Source organism: Emydura macquarii, unplaced genomic scaffold (assembly GCF_026122565.2).
Source record: "Emydura macquarii macquarii isolate MOO-44397 ecotype Brisbane River unplaced genomic scaffold, CSIRO-AGI_Emac_v2 contig_2422, whole genome shotgun sequence".
Classification (NCBI taxonomy): Eukaryota; Metazoa; Chordata; order Testudines; family Chelidae; genus Emydura; species Emydura macquarii.
This window is the reverse complement of record NW_027132559.1, coordinates 31953016-31969011: the sequence shown is the minus strand read 5'-3', so window position 1 is coordinate 31969011 and position 15996 is coordinate 31953016. Positions and strand designations below refer to the sequence as shown.

The window sequence follows — 15996 nt, the reverse complement described above, 5'->3', positions numbered from 1 at the left end:
AAGATGTGTTGCTCATGTCCATTCCATTACTTGCTCCCCATCCCCACTTGTTGGAATTGACGGCAAGAAGGAAATGAGGGGGCATAGGGCTGGTGGTGCCTGATATACCGCGACGTGTGTCAGGCTCCAGAAGGCGCCAGAGCCAGCCCTATGGATACTGCTAAGGGAAAAAAATTCTGGTAACCATGTACAGAAGTGCGCGCACACCTAGAATGGAATGGACATGAGTAACACATCTTGAAGAACAACTATTACACGGTAAGTAACTGTCTTTTCTGTGCTAGCACAAAACTTGCAGGCCAAGGGAAGGAGGGGCTAGGATGGCTTTAAGCCATTTTTGAGCCTTTCTAACCTGGGCTTTCTAACTTGGGCTGCTCCAGAGACTGGAGAGAATCTTGGCACAACTTGGACAGCCTTGGGGTTGTCCTATGGGTGGCAGTGCAGTCCAGAAACTCCACAGTGTTGCATGCTGCAGCACAACCCCCTATATGCCCCTCACACCTTCCAGCACGCAAGTTATGTCAGGGCTTGCAAGGGGGTCCTTGGAAGGCCACCTTGGAAGCTGTTTCCCATAATGCCTGCACCAGTGGTATCCTCCCTCAACTGGAGATTTTGGAGCCTCTTTGCACCACTCTGTCACCTAATGACTATAAGAACAATGGTTAATATGCTGTTTACTACTATTGTTAATTTTGGCATGTAATCCATGTACCATAGTTTTATAATTTGAAAAGTCTCCTTCCAGTAAAAATGTTCTGTTTTTACTGGTATATTAAGCATCATTGTCAATACTGGAGAACATTTTCTAGCAATAAATCTCAAAATAAAGTTGAGATTCTGGGGCTAACTTAGAGGGCTGTATGTATTCTGGTGACATTAAGAATATTTTTAATTTAAATGTCCTGATGCAGGGCTCTCAGTGTTTGGGATTTGGTTAAACATCCAGGAGCTTGGGGGTGATCATTTGACTCCATTAAGATGCTTCCACATTGCCCCAAAGCCCGTCATCCTCTCCTAACCAGTGCTTACTTTATCCCTTACAACCTTCCCTACCTGTGATAGTTATCTTGTGGGGAGGAAACTTTAGTGGCCTGTGGTGTGGTTAGTAGGAGCGCAGCAGGGCTGGTGTCTTTAAGGGACATTTTCTTATGGTCCATCAGACCTTTCTCACTGCTGTCTCCATTTTCTCTCCCCCATTTCTCTTCTCCCCTTCCTGTCTGCCCCCTAAATATAATAGTATCCTTCCCCCAAATCCTGCGGAGGGAAGGGAGAAATAGGCTATCTGAATCCTTATCCTATGTAATAGTAGACTGAATGTTGATGTTTGCATTTGTTCTGGGGTTGAGCTTAGAGTGGTCTGTTGCCATCTTTTGGGGTGTGGACTGATATGAGAGATTTTTGCTTGACATACTATACACATTGGTCAATATGATTTCTGTAGCATTTTTAAAAACTATATCATATACCTTAAGACTACGACTTTGAGTGATTTTCAGAAATTAAAAAATAAGTTTGCTTGATATTGTGTGGTCAAACGTAAACTGCTTGCATGCTATATAAAAAGGCTGAAACTTCTAAACGTATAGTTTAGATTCTGCGGCATTAAATTTATATATAATCAGTTGTCCTATCTTGCCTTTTTAAAAAGTTCCCTGTCCCTGAAATCTCACTAAACTGATGTGCCAAAAACTCGAGGTTAAATAATATGTAGATTTGCAAAAGCTAGTTTTGAATTAACCAAGCATTCCAATGTCTGCATACCACTTCCGCTAGGAAAACTAAACTGTTGTATTTTATCTTCAAGGGAAATACATGCAGATGATGAACATTCTGAAACCAATTGCATTTGATGTGATTCACTTCATGTCCCAGCTGTTTGATTACTATCTGTATGCAGTGTATACATTTTTTGGCCGAAATGACACGGTAGGTAGAAATTATTATTCCTTTCAGAGCACATTGGTGTATGTGGTGCCATACAGGAAAGACCTCTGCATCAAGAAGACTACTGATTATGTGATCTCACAGAAGGGGGAGCGACAATAGACTGGGGTTGGATGGAGGAATGAGAACAGGCGAATGAGAACAACTCAAAAGAGAAATGACTCTTAAAAGTATCATTATCACAAGGAATGTTGATCATTTTATGTTTCTCTGTTTCATGGTTATTTTTTATAACTTTGTTTTTCCCCTAGTAATACTGCATGTCTGTTGGAATGCCATATATGATGTTACTGACAGAAAGCTAACCAACATAAATGAGGAGAGGGAGGATGCTTAATGCACAGAAAGGGTGAAGCTGTTCCAGATATAGAAGTTTGTATAGAAAAAGGCATGCAGTCCAGAGTGGCAAAAGGAAACAATTGAACATTAAAAATTAAAGGGTACTGGGAACAGCATGGTGTGCGTGGAGTGGGGGGTGGGAGGCAAGCTATGAAAATGACTAACACAGAGCTATATGTTGCTTTTCAGACCTCATGTTTCTCTGTCTAACATAGTCCAACAATGAAAACCATTTCTGTTCACATTTTATACATAATTTGTATCTTTTTGTTTAAGAAGCAAATACACACCCACAATGTCTGTAAATAACTACATCAGCTTTTCACAGAATTGTCATAAAACAGCATATACAAAACCTGTATTTTTTTTTAAATGAAAACTATAATTCCACGAACAATAACAGTGCAGGGCTCTAAATTAATCATTATATGATGGCAAATGGTTGGAGTCACAAATTCTCAACACCTGCTTCTGACTAGTTTTGAACTGTTCTTTTTGGTAGGAGAAATATATTTGGGAATTGTTTGTGTATGGAGGATGGGGGCGGGGAGGAATATTTTTTAAAGGTAATTGATTTCCTTGTGCTTAATCAACTGTTCTGGTATTCTTTTATTGTGTTACATGTACTTTTTTGCACCTTTTGTTTGTGTTTTAAAGCCTGTACAGAGTTCTTCACTTCCCACATCTAGCAGGGAACAGTACAGTGCTAGGCAGGTAAACTTTACAGGAGATGGATAAAATTGTGGTGTTACTGTAGTGTGCCTAATTGTTGTTTGACAAACTCTTTTTCATGGGAAACATACTGCTTACAAAGGGTCTATAAATTTAAAAAACCCTCTTGTAATGCTGCCTTAATGTCCTAGCCCTCATGTAGTTTTTTACAATTCTTTAAGGAGTAGAGATGGATGGTGGTATGTGATTTAGACCAGTGACGTTCTTGACATTCTTGTTAAAACACACGCCAGTGTGGTTCTTATTAGAAGTATGCTGATAATGTGACCTCTTTGGCCTAAATTCATTCTGAATTTTGTGTCTATACTGCATGTTTCAGTTACAGCACATATCTGAATGACTAGGAAGGCAAATGTAAATGCAATAAAATAGAGAGAAACTGTTGTTAAACTCTCAGAACCGTGCGCTGACTCTAGATACATTATGTGCAGTCATTTGTGATTTTCATAACTCAGAGTTTCTCTATTTTTCCTCTTCCTACAGTGGTATAGGCCCACTAGAAGAAAGCCTATTCTATCACATGGGTGTAATGTATAAAGTCATGTCCTTCCATATAACAGTATATAAGGGAACAGACTGAGAATCCCAGTGGTCACTGAACCTCGTGATATTCTAAACAAAAAGAGCTCTCAATCATGCTTGCAGCTTTTTTCATTGCTTCACACTGACTCAACAGATATTCTAGGCTTCAGAATGACAATCCTAGAATCTAATTATATAGATTATGGGAAGGTTATCCTATCTGCCGAGCATCTGGCATTATCCACTGAGAAGGGCAGACAAGTAGGTTTAGGGAAGTGCTGATTAGTATAGTTTGACTGTTATTCTCTTGGCACTCTGCTTCTTTCCATCATTTATAAGTTACTAGGTCATCAGTAATTTGTAGAAATAATGTATCCAGTGTGTGACATCATGGGAATTTTTACAAACCACGTAAGTGGCAGGCAACACGCAAAACAATTGAATACAGATATAACATGCTCTACCTGATGAATTCACTATGGTCCTATCTGTGATGACTGCTCATTTCATGTTTCCTATAGAAGTATATTAATACACTTTACAGATCTCGGGATATTTTTCACCCTTTGATTTACAACTGATCATCCCTTGCATAGAAATCCAATAGTCTTTGAAGGGAAAAAAGCCAGAGATTTTAAGACATCATCTCATTTTTGTTTGTACAAGTTTAAAATTGCATTCACCTTGGTTTGTCAGACTTTGTTGATGTTCCTACTGTTTCAACTGATAAACTGTCAGTCTTTTCAAAAATATCTATAATCAGTGAGTTCTTAATTTGTCAAGAAGCTTACAATATAAATTGGAAGAAAGGGGATAAGTAAAACTAAGTATAGACTAGGTATATTCTGATGCCGAACAAAGTTTTTAAAAATGAACAGATGAACATGTTTGTGCCTCCTTTTCTTTGTGGTAGCATAATTTTTTTTTAAAGAAAAAACAAAGGGTTTTCTTACTGCTTGCTTGTTTTTACCTTAGATACATGAATAATATCAAGTCTTGACTTCCCTGTTCTTGCTGGGAGACCTGGGAACTGGAATCGGAGCTTTCTCAATCCTTTCTTAGAGGAGGAGGGTGGTGATTCTCTCAATCTTTTCTCCCTAGCAGATTTTTAACAAAAACAAAGAAAGACTATTAGTCTTTGATTATGTCATTTCTCTAGTTCTTCCATCCTCCAACAACCTCAAGAAAGCTAAAATTTGATATTTCTAAAGTAAAAATCAAGCAGAAAAATGTTTGTTTATTAAATGGAGGCTGCCATTATTCGTCAGAAAGAAACAGTAAGTAGTGTGAGCACTTTTGCTGTACAGTTCTCTTTTAAAATACAATGTAGGTAGTAAATGATTAAAATCTGTGCGAGTGGTTTCCAAAAATCAAAATAATTTTTGGAAACCACTTAAACATTGCTAATCATTTCTCATCCAAATGCAGTTTGGGAAAAGTTTTATAGTATTGAATCCAACACAATGGGCAGCAGTGTCTAAAAATTGTTCAGAAAATTGTTTTTCTGGTGTGAAACACATACCAGTACCATGTCTTGGTACTTCTAGATCATATGGACCCTGGATATAAATGTATGTTTCTTAGTTCTTCCATCTCCATTCGTAGTTTCATCTGTTTGAGTTGGTCTGTTTGGTAATATGTGTTTCTTCTAGAGAGAAAATTAGAAAATAAGTAGCTATGTTAATCTAAACATGTTGGGTCAGATCCTCAGCCAGAGCAAATATTGTAGTTACACTGGAGTCAGTGAAGCTATGTTGACTTACACCAACAGAGGATCTGACCTATAGTACTTTGGGCCCTGTGCAGAGCATTAAGATGACACATTTGCTAGATTGATCATAATAAATTTTCAGTAATAAAAATTACTTTCATAAAAAATCATGGTAAATAATTATACAACTGAAAATTGATATTAAACAAGTGATTATCAAAGATAATATAGCTTGTGAAAAGTTAATAAACATGATCATTCTACTTTGTGATGTATTTATTTCTCAACAGCATAGTTCTCTCTTGCTGCTCTGCAGGAACAAAAAGTCATGATTTCCTGTGCCTATAGAGTCATTTTATAGTAATATAGTCATTTTAAAACAATCCAAGGAACTATTCTGGCAACTATACATCCTGACAAAACTGATCAATGATCATTTGTCAGTATGAATTATATATGTTCATCTTTGTGAACTGAGCATAGTTCATTCTTTATATCAGGGCAATGTTGGATGCAGTGATCTTTGCATGTGTTTCCTTTTCATTTTGGTTTTGTTGCAATTATATGCTGAAGCTATATGTAAGTATATTGTATTGAACAAACTGTGAACTTTGTTTTGGTTATACAGTCACTAAACTAAAATACAAGATTTGTTCTTTCCTGTGTTTTTTAGAATATTGTTTTTTTTTTTTTGTTTTTTGTTTTTAGTTTGAATCAACAGGACTGGGTCTTAGTAGTAGCAGGCTGCGCACTACACTGAACAGGATTCAGGAGAGTCTGATTGATCTGGTAAGAAACTAGAATTTGTTAATGTTTGTTGAAATAAAGGAAGCATATTGTAGAAAATATGGCCTTAGTATATAATATGGTTCTTTAATTTTATCTTTCCCCATACTGCGTGTTTGTGATGAGATTATCTTAATATAGTTCCTCCAGTTGTAGGTGTTCTTTTGTTGTTCAAAATCAGTTCATACAAATCTGCAAAACCAGAATGAAATTCCCAGATTCTTCCCTAATTTAATAATTATGCTTCAGTAATAACTTTTAACATTTGTTACCTTTAAAACTTGTGTTTAAAGCTCAAATTCTTCATGTTTATGGAGAATGGAGACTACTATGTTTTTAAACTGCAACCTAGCATCCTACTTATAAAGTTAATTGCTAAAAATCTTGTAGAAGAATAGCAGATAGTGGTTTGTGTAGAATTTACCTACAACAGAAGGAGACTAAGAGATGGCAGTGGCATGGTAAGTACTTTATTAAATCACTGAAATGGCAATTCATCCTGTCTAAAGTTTAGACTCTAAACTGATTGTTTGCTTTAATACTCTTCACCATTTCTAATGCACTTACTGTTTGAAGAGGCCTTACATTTAGAAGGTAATGCAAGCTTTCTGAATTTTCACACATTTAAATCTCTGAGAAAAGTATGTACATCTATGATAGCAGCTTAGCAGGATTTTTTTCAGTGGCACCTTAGTCATTTTTTAAATGACACCTTAGTCTTGAGGAAGAAAAGATGATAAATAATTCATTTCTCACAACTTACATATTGTCATTTTTCTTGCCTTATATGTTACAGCATAGATGTCATGAGTCATTTTTAACAGTTGTTTTTCATGAAAAAGGGTAAATAAATACCATATTTGCATTAGACTGGCAGGAAATTGTTGCCCCCTCAGAGTGCTACGAAGTGTAAATATGAGAACTTTTGCCTTTTTTTAGGTGATTAAATGTTAGGGTTGTGCAGTGCAGCTGGAGAGAAAAAAGCATATAGAAATCTAGCAATGGAGTGAAGAATTGCGCTTTTAGTCATCCTTTCCTTCTGCTTACTTTGAAGTATAAACGCTTGAGGCATGACACTGAAATAATATCATAAAACCTGTGTGTCTAAAATGACTTGTATGGTGACATACCAAGAAATTCAGTGTTGTTATTTTGTAAAGCCACAGTTTTTCAAAGACACAAATGACCTCACTCCACAGTAAGAAGTGGGGGCCATTGTCTAGTTGGAAAAGGTGTGTGCCCGTGTAAGGACTAGAGAGCTAGGGAGTGACTTTCTGTTATAGTGGCAGAGCAGGTTAGTGTGGGGATGCTGACCCATCCTCCTGCAGGCGATTGGAAGAGAGAGTGGACTATATAGGTCCATGCTGGTGCAGGAAAAGCCCTTTTTTACTTGGAGCAGGCAGAGCAACCCTGGAAGCGATGAAATACTAGGCTTGGTCAAGATCCGCTGTGGGCATTGTGCTAGTTGCTCCTTTCTTGGGGGGCTGGGAAGGAATTTTTCCCTCATAGCCAGATTGGCAAGAGGAAGTGCGTGTGTGAGAGTGGGGGCGGGGGGGGGAGGGGGCATGGGAAGTTTTGTCTTCCCCTCAGCAGGTTCAGAGGGCTTGATGGGGCAAACATGAAATGGGAGTTAGGCTATGATGTTCCAACTCATTGAATAAACATGAGGCAGATGTCCAGTGGAGGTAATTTTTAGGGAAGGACACAGTGATCAGATAAAATGAATTGGTAAAGGATGTAAAGGAGGTATTCTTTAAGAGAGTGAAAATGGGGGAGGGGGAAGGATTCGGGGCTCCTATGACTGGTTCAGCAGAGAGCCATCTTTCTTTTAGCTGCCCCCATCTCTCATTTGAAGGGGGAGGCTGGTGAAGTCCCAGAAGCAGGTTGGCTGGGGACCAGGATGGATTGGGGGGGTGGGGGGGGGTCGGCTGACAGAAGCTTCTGGAAATGATTATAGAATTACCTGCACAGAACACTTCAAAAATAGAATGGTCTTGGATGGATATTTTTTTTAAGTTATAGCTCCTGACTCTTTATTTATTCTCAATGTTGTTATTTTTACATGTGATGGGTTAGGGGCAAATCCATCCCAAGTGCACAGCCTAAATAGCTGGAACCTTCCCCCACACGCCCCTTTCCCCCACCTCAGACACACACAGTTAAGGATAATGTTCATATCAAATGAAATTTACTCTAAGAACCAAGTAAGCCCTAAAAATCTATACACATACCATGCTCCTGAAGAAGTATCTTAGCACCTAGGAATTTTAGGTTTCTGATGATTTGCAATAATCAAAAGGTGTGAGATGAGGCATGTTAGTATCTTGCAAACCTTCCAGTAGGAAGTCTTTTATGCTGGTAAATTGAAATTATTTTTCTATTTGGGCTAGCAGTAGGGAAGTATCCTCTGCTTCTTCTCTGTTCTTGCTAATTCTTGATTATTTGTGGAAATGAAGTATGATCAACTTCCTTTTGTCAATGAAGGTGTCTCTTATGTTTATATTTGACCTATCAGGACCCTTTTCAAAGTTTTTTTGTTCACACAGCAGATGCTTTCTGGAAATATTCTTGCTTATGTTTTCTCCTATTTGTCTTTTAGTGGAATCTTAAGGTTTAAATCTGGTTCTTACAGGTTCATTACATGTTGGGAATTTTGTACTTTGTGTTGTCTTCCACTCAAAGTAACATTCTTAGTGGTTGTCATTTCTGCCAGGAAGGTGATTGCAACCCCTGATGGCAGATCCTCCCAATACTGATTTTTCATAAAGAAAGTCGTATTCCATCCTTATCCTAGTTTTTTGACCACAGTAGAGTCAGATTTCCATCAGAAACTAGAACTTTATATAATACTAAATTCTCTTAGCATGCCTGTGATAGCTGGGCTCTGTTGTCTGGATGTTAGGAGTCTTGAGCTATTTAGACAGGTCTAAGGGTTTCGGAAAGTCATATAGATTGAGTATGGTTTTTGTTTCCTTCTTGGACTTCCCCAATCTCTGCTCCAAGGCTGGAGTAAGGCATGTTACTAACTACTTATGATTAGGCTGAGGAGTGAGCATCTGGAAGATTTAGGGTCCATCCACTAAAATAAGAGTTGCCGCTATAGCTTTCCTTTGGAACACATCAGCTTCTGAAATCCATAAGCTGCCAGTTTGGAGTTCAGTTAATATTTCATGTAGCATTATTTCCTTGACTTGCAGTTTAGATCAGATGCCTGTGCATGATAACAGAATATCAGTCTTCATTCAGCTGAGTCCTCCTGCAACTGTATACTACTTGCAAATCTCTTTCAATGGGAATCTGCAGTGGTAATTTCATGATGGAGAAAGGAAGGTTACTTACAAATAATTGGAGCTCTCCATGCACCTCTGTGGATTCATGTTGTGAACCTCCCTACTTTCCCACTTCTTCAGGCATCCTAGGCCAGCAGGTGCGTCCCTCAGGTGGTGGTTGAGGGAATCCTATACTTAATATGGGCTGCTCCAAATATATTGAATAAAGATTCCAGGGACCTATGATTGTGAATCATGTGAACTATATGCCCACATAAAACAAGTCAGAGTTATGGAAAAAACCCAGATAAGAGTCTGTCTCAGTTAGCTACTCAGACTCATTAAATTGACAGCAAATGAGTTCAAATGGAAGTATGAAGGGACTTATCCAAATCTGTGAGGAAGTACATCATCTGAAACGATATCCTAACAATTAAAACTTGAACAAGAATCGGGTGTTGGAACGTGAGAACCATGTGCCACATTGGGAAACTGAATAAAGTAATTAGAGAAATGACCCGGTTCAATATTAGTATGCTTGGAGTGAGTTAAATGAGATGGACAATTCCATTCATACAATATCAAAGTACTCTATTCAGGAAGGCAAGATGATACTCATGTAGAGGGAGTTGGAGTACTCCTCAGCAAAAAGGCAACTTACAAGCCTTTTATAGAGTCTACAGGATCTACAGGAATGGAAACCAGTTGACTCACAAATTATAAGAGCACATTTTGTTACAAACTATGCTAATGTAACTATCATCCAGTGTTATGTACCTACTAATGACCCTAATGAACAAGCAAAGGATGCATTCTACAGCAAGTTGCAAACATACTTGGGATGCTGGTAAACCATGTGGTAAGTTATATGCTTCTGAAACTTGGCAAATGCTAGAAACCCTCAACAGTAAACTTCCACCTGAGATGCTTGTGAAGGATACTTTGTGTGTGCTGGTGGAATAAAGTAACCTCTACTGATGTGTTACAAAGGACTGGCCAGCGGAATGTAGAGACAATGATACGAGAAAGAAAGTTGAGGTGGTTTGGACGTGTTGTACAGATGTAAAAAAAATGTGTTCCTAGACAGCCCCCTTGATTGGATACCATATGGTGAAAGGCTTGAAAATGGGAGGCCAATAGATATGAGAAAACCATTGAGAATGATGTCGTTGTCATGGAAACAAACTATAAAGGAGCAAGGAATGTGGCATTAGATGGAGGTGGAAAGGCTGGATTGCCTCGTGTGTCCCAATACACAAGAGCATCTAATAAAAAACCTAAAACTTCAAGGTGCATTCAATAGTTGATAGGGAGAGAAACTTAAGAGCAGTTAGGGGGTACTCTCTTATAGCATCTGTTTGGAACTTCTTGTCTGTTTAAAGTATTTATATGGGTCCCATTACTGTAGTATTTGAGCACTCACAATCTTTTAATATATTTACTGTCATATCATCCCAGTGAAGTACTGTTACCATTTCTCAAATGAAGAACTGAGGCACAGAGGCTAATGAATTTCCCAAAGTCAAACAGAAAGTCCTGTGACAGAGCAGATAATTGAACTTGGAATGTTATATCTTTGGTCAGTGTGTGCCTAACCACTTGCAAATCATATTGCTTTGGAGCAGTTTGTGGGACCATCCATCCAAATCCCGTGGTGTAGATCTGCAGAGGCTATTATTTAGACACTCCAGATACTAGTAAGTAACTTCCCTCTGTTACTTGCTTAAGTAAGGTAGTTTCTTTTTGTTTGCTTGGATTTTTCTAGGATATTGAAAATAGCAGTTCCTCTAATCAGTATGCTGATTATCTCATTTTCTTGATGAATGTCAAACCATTTCATTACAACACAAATAGGGGACACTTTGATCTAAAAAACAAAATGTTTCAGTCAGCACTAAGTAGTAGCTGCCTTTAATGATTTTTAAAATAAAATAAAATATTAACATAAAAAATGCAAAATAGAATGTTTACTATTAAATTACTATATATTATGTCAATAATAATAATGCATAATAGGGTCTTATTATGCACTATTATGTTATTTCATGATATATAAATAAAAGTAATATAAAATAATAAAATAAAACTTTGAAATGGAAATTTTATTATGAATCGATGTCAAAATTTTGTCTAAATAAAATTTTATTGAATCAAAACATTTTCATTTTGGAAATTTTTTGCATTCATTGGTAATTTGTCAGAATCAATATGATTTTGTGAAAAAAGTCAGTATATTCAAAACAGCATTTTTTTATTAAAAACTTAAAAGCACAGAAGGAAATTTTCAAAAGCACCCAAGAAATTTAGGAGCACAAATCCCAATGATTTCAGTCACTTTTGAAACTCCTTTTATTGTCATTGTTCATACTTTGTTGCCTAATACCAGTTTGATGAGATTTTTTGCTTTTAAGACTTGCATTGTATTTGTCTTATTTTTTCCTGATTTGTACTATATAGGGCCCAGGGCTCAAGCGATGCTGTGTGGCTCCTGTCAGGGAACTTCAGTTAGCGTTGAGGGCACTTAGCAATATACAGGAATGTGCTTGCAAGCTCTCTTGATGCTGCATTTTCCTTCTTTGTTTTAACTAAACGAGGCATTTAAAACTGTATTATAAATGTACCCAGTGTAGTTGTAGCCACGTCAGTCCCAGGATATTAGAGACACAAAGTGGGTGAGGTAATAAAAGATACTACCTAACTCACCTGGTCTCTCTTACAAATGTACTGATGATGATGCTATTCCCCCCCATCCTCCAAACAGCTACATCTTTCTAATGGCAGCACTAGAAATATTAGTATGGCATGATCTGAAATGAAAAAGTTATTTTGATATTTAAATTATATCGTTAGGTTTGGTAAAATCGTAGTGCTGGAAGGGTCCTTGAGAGGTCATCTAGTTCAGTCCCCTGGACTTATGGCAGGACCAAGTTTATCTAGACCATCCCTGACAGGTGTTTGTATAACCTGCTCTTAAAAATCTCCAATTATGGAGATTCCACACCCTCCCTAGGCAGTTTATTCCAGTGCTTAACTACCCTGACAGTTAAGAAGCTTTTCCTAATGTCTAACGTACACCGCCTTTGCTGTAATTTAAGCCCATTGCTTCTTGTCCTATCCTCAGAAGTTAATGAGAACAGTTTTTCTTCCCCCCTCCAGTGAAATAAAACCAGCCTTGTAATGGGATCATTGTAAAATTGAATCTACAATAAGTGATGTCTAATAATGAAGTGTAGTCAAGAAGCATGTGTCATAGCATTTGGTACAGAGATAAATGTGACACTGTCAAAAGTACTATACCTGTGTGTCAAGTTTTTATTTCGGATGTCAGTTGAATCAAATGTCATAAGGTAATGGTCTCTTGCTGCTTACTAAGAGTATGTTAAAAGGTAATCCACTACTGCATCCCACAGGAAAATATTTAGAGTGTTTACCACAGTTTGGTATTTCTACTGTTGTGATGATTAGCTATCTTCTGCTGATTATACCATTTTCAGGCACCAAATACTAAATCTTCTGGACTGGCAGACTTCCAAACTAAGAATTCTGTATGCTACTGCTAAACTCTGTTCAAGATATAATCATACATCAAACATTTCATCAGTGTTATAGGCTTGGAATTGGATTACTATTATGTTTTATATTTTTAATTTATTTTTCCAATTTTTAGTTACTTGCCATTTTATTTCTCACTGATCTTGCCTTCTGGAATAGAATGAGGGCACTTAGAACATGGGAATGCAACACAAAACTCAGTAAACAAAAATAAAACTGACTGATGCAAGGAGAATCAGTAGTTAGCTTATTATAGTAGAATCTTACTACAGATTAGATTTGTTACTTTAGAAGTATCCTTCAAGACTGCAGGAGTACATGATCAGCAAATTTTCCTGAACCTTGGAACTGAAAGCCAGGACAGTCAAGATAGCACTTAGTTATCCTGATACTTTTTCCTACAGATTTGTTTAGGATAAGTTATGTAGCTCAAGGAAAATATGTATTAGTGTTTTTGTCTACAGAGCCACTTCTTCACCCCTAGTCTTTATATCTAATTCTCTCTTGAGAGATGTGTAGATTATTAAAATTAATCATAAATTTGAACTTTAGAAGTAGCTTTGTATGGATGCATTTCTTTATATTAGTCAGCAAAAAAGGCTGGTACAGTTGTGGTTCTAAAGAGAACAGTGACGGAAATGGAAAAAGTCCTGAGCAATTGAATGGTTTCTCAAAGGCACTAGCTTGACAACCCTCCACAAAACAGATATATATTCACTCCTTAAGCCCCCTCAGCCCTGGATCACAACAGGGGTGTAATTTTGTAGTAGTAGTAGAGATTAGAGCATCAGTCCAGTGACACCACCAAGTCATCTCACGTAAGTCCTCAGCATCCTGTAAGTTGTGACTTACGGTCACTGGTGATCCAGAGAAGAATTTTATAGTTCTAGTTCCCTACCTCATCCAATAACCAAACAGCTTCTCTGTGATCTGCACAAAACCCGGTTTAATCAACAGTGGCTTCTTGTTGCCTAAATATTGTTGATGTATATTGATGATGATGATATTGTTGTGCGTACAAATGTTTGCCTAAAGCAGTAGTTTTACTTTTAAGGTTGAGCTGTTTGGGAAAACTATACGTAACAAAATACTTAGATTTCATTACAGACCTATTTGTTCATGCACATCATCAGATACTTTAAGAATTAATTTAGTTTGGTCTGCATTTTCTGTAAATCAGAACAGACAGCAGTACCCATAGAAAGAAGGATATAAATATTTGAATATAGTATGTAGAATGGCAGACCGAACAGGAGCCTTGGGAAATCATTGTTAGATGGAAATGTAATTTAAACGCATTCTAAAATATGTGTAAAGATTTCTTCTTTTGCTGTGGATATTTTCCCACAATAATATATATCTTTTAGCAATAACAGCAGGTCGGAATCTGTGAAGTACCATAAAAGTCTTCTCAGTTGTATTATACTACATGCAACAAAAATAACTGTTTTTGTTACTTCATTCTCCCACATACCCTCCTCCTGTTTGGCCTGCCTGTAGTGAATTGTCTGGCGTATTGATGGCTAAGTCTCAGAGGCAGTGACTTTCTTTTTTGTTACTTGTCTGTAAAGTACCCAGCACAAAGAGGGCCCTGATCATTGTTTGGGCTGCTTAGCTGCCACTATAATAAAAATAATAGTAGTATTGAAAGCCTTTCTGTACAGTTGTGTGATCTGATTACCTGCAGATAGTTATTAGGCTGATCATGACTTACAGATGGCATCATATCATGAACTGGACAGAGATTTGCTCCCTTCAGAATTTATCTATCTTCATCTTGTGTGCAATCAAGACTTCCATTTTAACAGTTTAATTGTAATTTGTATAGATAAGTCCCTCATTAGAGTAGTGACTGCTAGTCATGTTGTAGAGATGTTTTTACCTTCTAAAAGGTAATCTTTGCAAGCTTCACAATTTCTACAGAGTATTATTATGCTCAGTCAGAAAAGAACCTCTCTGTTTTAGATGTTAATATGGTTTTCTTTGAAAAGCTAAATAGAACATAGAAACTGACATCAGTTAATGTATGGAATGAATGGCTTGTCAGATCAAGTGGATCCTATATATAAAAGAAGGTTTGGGATTAGCTTTATATATGTGATAGAAGTCTCCAAACTATACTGCTTGTTCAGTTTTTTCATTTAGATCTAACTCAAAGTATTTTCTTTGAATGACTGGATGACCCGGGGAATTGGAATAGGGTACTAAGCCATTCCACTCTAGCTTGTCAATTGGAATAAATTCATTGGCCATCAGTTGATTGTCTCAATTTAGGCTCTAAATGATCAAAAACTGAAACACCTGATTTTTAGACTCTCGTCACCATACACAAAAAATCTAAGCTGGGTGCTCCTATTAAAAGAGTGCAGATGTCTGTGCTCCCAAAGTTGCGGGTGAACAAATGGAAATCAGATAGCGGCCCCACTGAAAATCAGTCTCTTGGTGCCAAAACTGCAGCAGCACAATATGCATGAACGATGCACATGTCTGCAAACCAGAGTGGATGTATGCAGTGTGTTTGCATGCCCCAAGTACTTTGTAATTTTGTGTGTGAAATGTGCCCATGCTTATTTTTCAGACACACCTGTGGTGCTTAATTTTTTTATATATAGCCCTTCTTTTTCTGAGATATTTATGAACACTTGACACAGACTTTTCATCTTATGCCAAGTGAGTTAATGTATAAAATGCTAGAACAGAATTTTCCAAAGACCATATATAAATAAAAGTTGACATTTTGGATACAACTTGATTTAGGTTTTGACAGAATTTCCCTGATACTTACTATGACATTTAATCTGATAAACAATATGATAAATACCAAGAGCCCAGTTCTGCTTCCAGAAACAAGGCTCAGTTCCTGCCAAAGTCAAAAGGGAGTGTGACCCATCTATATGAGTGCAATTATGCTTCAAGGTATTATCAAAAATAAATAGGTAGTAGATGTACTAACAACATGCTTTCTGAAAAAAATAGATTATCTGCAGTTAATGCTGTTTAAAGTATGAATTGAAATATCTGCTATTTAAAGTCAGGGTAGTGGTGGTTTAAATTGGTAAATTTTAAGCTACTTTGTTAGAAGTATGCTCTAGTAATTCTTATACTTTTCAGTATGTTAACGAATAGTAAGCTTTTATCTTA

General features: G+C 37.1%; 1 protein-coding gene across 3 annotated transcripts in view; it reads left to right on the top strand.

The window, feature by feature from the left end:
• VPS50 (VPS50 subunit of EARP/GARPII complex) overlaps positions 1–15996 on the top strand; it is a 166128-nt gene that overhangs the window by 123387 nt on the left and 26745 nt on the right. For all 3 annotated transcript variants that reach the window (XM_067562199.1, XM_067562198.1, XM_067562197.1), the window contains exons 21-22: positions 1805–1926; positions 5957–6037. In XM_067562199.1, coding sequence (XP_067418300.1) covers positions 1805–1926; positions 5957–6037 — 203 coding nt within the window. The remainder of the gene's footprint in view (positions 1–1804; positions 1927–5956; positions 6038–15996) is intronic.